This window comes from Athene noctua, chromosome Z, assembly GCF_965140245.1.
Source record: "Athene noctua chromosome Z, bAthNoc1.hap1.1, whole genome shotgun sequence".
NCBI lineage: Eukaryota > Metazoa > Chordata > Aves > Strigiformes > Strigidae > Athene > Athene noctua.
The window spans coordinates 11,326,417-11,333,563 of NC_134077.1; the positions used below are offsets into that span (position 1 = coordinate 11,326,417).

The 7,147-nt window shown below is 54.4% G+C and overlaps 1 protein-coding gene across 1 annotated transcript; it reads right to left on the bottom strand.

The window, feature by feature from the left end:
• Window positions 1–1,420: 1,420 nt before the first annotated feature.
• LOC141973899 (C-C motif chemokine 21-like) lies at window positions 1,421–5,703 on the bottom strand. Its single transcript, XM_074932891.1, has 4 exons — window positions 4,366–5,703; window positions 3,683–3,803; window positions 3,383–3,566; window positions 1,421–3,055 (listed from the first exon to the last, which is right to left on the bottom strand). The coding sequence occupies exons 1-3, from the start codon at window positions 4,535–4,537 to the stop codon at window positions 3,398–3,400; spliced, it is 462 nt and encodes a 153-aa protein (XP_074788992.1). The 5' UTR covers window positions 4,538–5,703; the 3' UTR covers window positions 1,421–3,055; window positions 3,383–3,397.
• Window positions 5,704–7,147: the final 1,444 nt, after the last annotated feature.

The following is a 7,147-nucleotide window of genomic DNA, read 5'->3' on the forward strand; positions in this document are numbered from 1 at the left end:
CCCCAACACACGCTGCATCAATGCTGCCTTGGCTTTGCACATGGGGTGAAGTAGCGGATTTGCCCTGCCCAGAGGTACAACTGCATGAATCCTTCTCTGCTGCTTCACTCTGGCATCTGCTTAGAGCATTTTCTTTATATCACTTGTCTCAACTGGGGTCTGTGGATTCAACTCCTCCATGAGGAAGGGGTGCTGGCCCCTGCTGTGCACTCCAGATACCAGCCCATCGCCTCTCCCTCCAGCCTCTCTCAGGGAATCTCCTAGGAGGTGTTTCCCTGGTGCCATCTCACTATGGCTGGTCTGTGGCCACCTGTCTCATCAGCAAGACTCCCATTAACCCTGACACCTTATTTTCCTTAAAAGCAGCATTCTGCAGTAATGTGCTTAAAAGCACATTCTGGAAGTCGTGTGCAAATGCCCATGTGTGTGGAGGCACAGTCACACATGGAGCTGCATTTATGCATCTGTGTCCACGTTCACGTGTGCCTTCCTGAGCAGGTGCCTGTGCCTGAGCACAGGACAAACTCCAGTGCTCTTCCACAAGCCATGCTTTTAGGATAAATTTTAGGCTAAATTAGAAAACCCCAATGGGCATGTCTTCTTAACCTGCTTTAGCCTAATGCCCATCTAGCATTTTAGGAGAAAAAAAACCCATGCAGTGTTTACATCTGCAGCCACAGAGACACCAGGATACATTTCACATGCTGGCTCGCTCCTGCCATCTGCTCGTGCTTTTCTGGTTGTGGTTGCAGACGTATTTGTCGGGCTTTGTCTCTAGTGGGGTTTTGCAATCATTTCACAATCTCCTGACATCACAACCAGTACAAGGAGTCCTGCAGAAGGCAGGGCCAGCCTCACAGGGCTGAATGCTGTGTGTCTCCAGCAAATCCAGGGTTGCCTCCAGCCCTCCCATAGCATCTCCAGTTGACTCCCAATGCACGGGGGTCAGTTCCCAGGCTCCCGGCAAAGCCCAGGTCAGAGCACAGCCTCACTAATAACTTGGTTTAATGCTGTTTCCATAAAGCAGCAGGGAGCACAGAGTGCCAGCTTCGAGCAAGAAGTGCTTGTCCAGGGAAGTTTGGAGTTGGAAGGAAAAACTCTGCCATGAGGAAAAGGCACCACATACAAAACTAGTTTGTTCCCCCGTGTTTGATGGCATCTCAGGACCCCTTGGCTCGGACAGATGAGCAGACAGAATGGCTTCACCATGCTGGGCAACACAGCTGCAGGAGAGGGAACTTTCATGGCCCCTGTACCCTATGTCAGCATTTCCCAGTCCCTGCACCCCAGGGATGCAGCACCCAGGGGAGCTGCAAAGACCAGGACCTGGGGGATGATGGTGTGTCAGGCAGGAGAGCAGACCCTCATGAAGTCCCTCCTGCTCCCCTCAACGCCCATCACAACAGCCAGAAGAAGTGAGTTTGGTTGTAAAGGATATATTTTATTGCCTCGCATCCTGTCCAAAAGCCATCTGGCAGACGGCTGCACACTCCCACATGGAGGAGAGGGCAGCACAGAGCCAGCTCAGCACCCGTCCTGTACTCAGGGACGGTATCTTGGACTTCACAGTTTCTTTACACTGCCTTAAAATAGTAGATCTAAACGTATGTCTAATAAGCAATCAAGCCTGATAAATGTGCTTGATAGAAACACTCAGCTATAAGCTTTACTCCAGCCAACACACAGCCTTTGCTGATACTGTTAAGTCCTGCAAATCCTATTATTGCAATTATATGACTTAATAGACCTTTACTGACTAAAGTTCACGTCTGAAGTCTCTGCAAGCAGATAGCACTGCAGCTGCGGTACAGCCTTTCAAATTGCTCCTTCTTGGCATGCTGCAAGGGGTTTCCAAGCCATGGGGAGAGGCCATTTCCCCACCAGCCCTGTCCCAGAGGTCTGTCCCCACTCTACTTGCAGTCTCACCTTATGGTGTCCTTGGGCTAGTGAGTTCTCATTTTACTAAAAGTTTGGGATAGAGCTGCTCTCAAACATCTGCAACGTGACTGCAGTGAATTTTGCAGGGTCTTCTATTCCCCAGCCTGTGTAGCCTCACATGTGGTTTTTACCATGTGGGCTTCTCAGACTTGGGAAGAAAGTATATGAGAGTTTCTTTTCTTTCAGAAAACTAGGCTTTTGGCTTAATAATGTCTGAATCTCTGACAACAGCAAAATCAAGGGAGATAAAAGGGTAAAATTCCAATAAAATGAAAAATTTGTTCTGATTTCATTGCAATTTTGTACCAAAAAAACCAACAAAACAACAAAAACCACAGGGACAAACTTCTTGCAAACTACACTGCAACAGCACACTATAAAAAATGAAAAGAAAGCCTAGAACAGCCCAGACATATAGCCACACTGCCACCCCCACTTTCCCCAAAATCTCCATCTTAGCCACTATTAATTGCCCTGCAAGAAAGCACCCAGCAAGCATCCCAGGCAGGACCACGAGGATATGGGACCTGTCTGGCACCCCACGGCCCTTGCAAGCCAAAAAGGAGCAAACGGGTGAGAGGGAAATGAAACCCAGCCATCATTTATTTGGTAGAAAAATAAGAGCAATCTTCCAGAAAAGCCAGCTTGCAGCATAAAGGGTACTCTGTGAAGCACAAGGAGCCAGAAGTAAAGCCTTCCAGGAAGACTGAATGAAAGCACAGTCTTTAAATATAAATACAAATGTATAAAACTCCCCAAAAAAAGTCATAGGAAAAGCTGCCATCCTGCCAGGCTACAGAAATCCCCTCTGGTGGGAAGGCTGCCCACTTCCCCCCTGGGGCCATGGCTCAGCTCCCATGCAGGTCCAGGTCCCCCAGTGTGGCCATCAGGCGAGTGAGGACCTGGGTGCCCCCCACCACTGAGATGACCCAACCAGTGCAGGTGGTCCTGGCTGGGGCATCTCTGCAGCAGGCACAGCAACCCCAAGGGGGCTGCGGAGCAGAGGGCAGCCCCCTCAGCCAGCCTGTCCTTGCCTTGGGGCTGGCAGGCAGGTGAGTTGTCTGTGGATATCCATTGCCGGGCGGTAGGTCAGTCATTGGTGGGGAAAGCATCCGTCCTAAGGGAGACAAGGAGGGAACAAGGTGGAGAGGGTCTCAGCAAGAGCGCCCACTCCAGCCCATGGCTATTGCTTTGCATGACGTGCCTTGCCCATCCCCAAACATTGCCTTGTTCCCATAGCTTCAGAAAGAAATCTGATTTTAAGGTAAGCACAGACCAGGGGGGAGCTGTGCCCTAAGCACCTCCACGCTCCAGCCTCAGCTCCAGCAGCCCTCCCAGGCTCAGCCTTTGAAGCCGTACACCTGCTGTCCCACCGAGAAGGATTTGGGATGGGGTGCAGCACCCCCACCCCATCATCCTGTGGCACCCTACTCCCCCCACCTACCTCTTCAGGCCTGACTTAGACCCTCTGCCGCTTCAGCCGCTTGGGTACGCCTCTGGTACGTGGAGACTGTCCCTTCTTCTTGTCCTTCTTGTCCTTCTTGACCTTGTCCAGGTTCTGCATCAGCTTCTGGATGGCAGAGTCAGTGGGTGAGGCGCAGATTTTCTTGTTCTTCTTGGTGGTTAACCTGGGGGTGCAGGCAGAAAGGTTTTCTGGGGGGTGGACAGGAGTAGGACATGGGGAAGGAGAATATGGCTGGAGCCAGACTGCTCCAAATGGTCTCGACCACAGCAAGGTACTTACACGACAGCACGCAGCACACATCCTGACTCAGGTCCCTGGAGCCTGTAGGACTTCACCCAGCCACTGGGGATGGTTTTTCGGCTGTGCTTCAGGCAGCAGTCTGGGGCTGAGCTGCCAATGCCTGGGAGCAAGAGGGGCAGGTGGAATTTTGGACCCTCACCAAGCCAAGGCACCTTCCCATCCCTTGGGAAGCACAGCATGGCACAGGGTTTGCTTGGTGTCATTCACAGGAGAGATGTTGGGGCAGCATGTGAGGATGGGAGCTCTCAACCCCAGTGCCCAGTTGCAGATCAAACCCTTCCCCAGGGATAGGTGACACCAATTTCTCTGCCAGCAGAGGGTAAACTGAGGCACAGGTGAGCTCCTTGCAAAGGGACTGAACCTTATTCTCCTGCCTGTGCTTTTCAGCTTGGGGTGCTGCAGCCCCACCAGCCATGTGCACACACACATGCTCCCGAGACTAGCAAGCACTGCAAGCCGATGCCACACACCAGACACGTGCACACACACAGAGCTGCACTGCAAACCCCACACCCGCAGCCATGCGTGCACCCAGATGCACCGCAAACACCCTCTGCGCACTGCGACCACACCACCCAGCACCCTGCGCAGAGCCCGCCGAGCACCCGTGTCCCATGCCCCATCCCACCCTCAGGCAGGCAGGAGGGCTTCGTGCCCCTCACCTTGAACCTGGGCGATGAGGAAGGTGGCAGCTATCAGGAGCAGTGGCAGGAGGAGGCGCAGAGCCATGGTGGGTGCTGCGGGTGCTGAGCTGGGCAAGGCGGGGGAGCAGGACGCACACTGCTGCCTTGTGCCGAGGCTGCTCCTATTTATCTCTGGACGCTTTGCTTTCATTTTCGGCCAGCCTGGCAGGCAGCCCACCAGCCAGCCAAGGGCTGGGTGATGGACAAGCGGGAGGGTGGGGGATTCCTGTAAGCTGTGAGCCCCCCTTTACAGATGCGTCCTGTCTTGTTCCCAGCTGCCTATCACAGCATGGGGTGCCAGGCAGGGGGCACGCCGGAGACACAGCCCCCATCAAGGCTAGATGAGTTTGTGAGCTCCAGTTTCCTACCATGTCTCGCAACCTGCCACTACCTGTTCTTGGAGGGTCAGGTGTTGCTGCTTGACTGCTTGCTCCCCAGGCAGGGACCCTGGTGGGTGGCCAAGCCATTAGGGAAACCAAGGAGTCCATCTGTTTTGCTCCCCCACCTTGTGCTTTGCTCCCAAGCCAAGCCACCCAGCTGTGGACCTGTGAGAAGAGGCTCAGGGTGACCCAACGTCCCAGCCCCTTGAGCCCCCATCCCTGTCAGGCTGCCTCAGAGACCTCCCCAGACAGCTGAACACATCTGTAGGGCTGGGATGTGCAAGGGACAGACTGCAAATGGGACTAAGGGAGATAACACAGCCCACCATACGTTGGTGCTGATACCAAACTGTGGGGAGCTGAGGATGAGCAGGGACCTTGACCAGCTGGAGGAAAGGACTGACGGGAACCTCCTGAGGTTTAATGCAGACAAGATGCAAAGTCCCACAGGCAGGATGGCATGACCCTGTGCAGCTGGATGGGTTGGACATGCCTGGCAAGATGGGGGCTATGCAAAAGTGAACCTGTGGAAGTTGAACAGGAGCCCGTAGGGTACCCCTGTGGTGACAAAGGCCACTGAAAGACATGGCCACGTGGCCAAACAAGCCCTAAGAAACCCAGTGTAACACTGGTCCTGCTCTGAGGAGAGGATGGTCAAAGACCTCCACATTTTCATGTGATCACCAGGGCATGCTCTGGAAGAGACCTAGGATGAAGGTTTCACAACTGCTTTGGGCAACCTGTTTCAGTGCTTAAAATGTTCTCATGTTGAAAACATTTTCCCCACTATTTAATTGGAATTTCCCTTGATGCATCCGCTGCCACTGCATCTCACCCTGCCCCAGGGCCTCTCTGAGAAGAGACAGGCCCCAGCATCTCTCCAGCCCCCCTGGACAGCCTCCAGCAGAAAGGAGCCCCTTATGCCATCCCATCCCCAGCTTCACCACCCCACTGCTCACAGCTCCCCTTCGCCCACCCTGGCTTCCACCTCCTCAGCCAGCCCCAATCCCACCGCCCATGTCAGCTCTGTCCTTGGAGCCCAAAGGGTATGGAGAACCCCAATGGGATCTTCCTGGTGCTGGTGGGAACCAAGCCCCTTCCCAGGCCCCACTGCCTGCAACCTGGAGCGCAGTCGCAGGACTCTTTAGCTCTTCCTGATAAGGACCCTCATAAACAGTTACCAAGAGCAATGAGTAACCCAGGGGCAGACCAAAGTCCCCGCTGCTGTAGAAAGCAGACCTGCGATAAGATGCCCACACTCTCGACCCCTCAGCAGGGAGGGAGCAGTGTTGGAGTCATGAAGAGAGGGATCACCAACAATTTCCTGCAGTTTTCTCTTGGGCAAGGAGACCTGCAAGCTGTAGCAGCTTTCTGCCTCCCTCAGGGACAAGCTGGGTGCCTGGGACAAGCGTGGGATCCAGGACTGCACTTCTGGGTCTTCCTTCATCACCCGTGCAGAAAAGAAAGGGAGCTCCCATGCTTGGGGGGTATCCATTTGCCCAGTAACTGGATGGGAGGACGCAGCTCCCCACGCACTCCTGCAGCACCAAGGTTGGTGTGGCCTTGGGCATCAGCCCCTGGGCCATGCAGCAGGCACAGGCTATGGGCAGCAGCTGGTCACCTGTGGGTTTATCTCCCCAGGGTGGCTGGCAGCACAGGGAACTGGTCTCTGGAGGCATCCTGTGCGCTCTGACCCATCCCTCCAGCCCCAAAGCACTGGTGGCATCAGGACAGGGCAGGAAAAGGAGAGCCATGCTGGCACTTACCGCCTTTCCAGCCTTTACTTGTGCAACCTCTCCAGGCAGCAGTGCCCAGGTGCTGAGCACCTGGATGAAGCCCCACCCTTGGCACAGCTGGAACACTGTCCCTGTGCTGGAGAAACTGGAGCAGCACTGATCCCATAGCCACCCACCCTGGTCAAATCTCTCCCAGAGCCTCTGTGGTATCAAGACAAGTGATGTGGAGGGAGGGGAGACATATAAGGTTGTCCCCAGCACAGACCTGCCCAACCCAGGGGTCCCTCTTCTCCAAAGAAGCACAGGAGAGCTCTGCGGTCCCAGTGCAGAGCCCAGATTTCTTTCTTGCCCAGTCCCAGCCCCAGCCGTAGTAGCAAGCGCCTGGAAAGTCCCTGGCTCTCTGTGTGTTTTCAAGACACCACAACAGCATCCTCTGGCCAGAGGCCAGCCCCAAACACAGTCTGAGCTGCTGAGCAGGGTCAAGGCACACGTTCCCTTCACAGTCATCAATCTTTGGCAACCGTCTGGTTGTTGCAGTTTACAACCTGAAGAAAGCAGCCAGCTGAGCAGACCCTCACTCCAGTCCTTCCAGAGAAGGTGAATTGGAGAGGACCCAGGAGGTAACAAACTAAGGGCAGGAGTAGT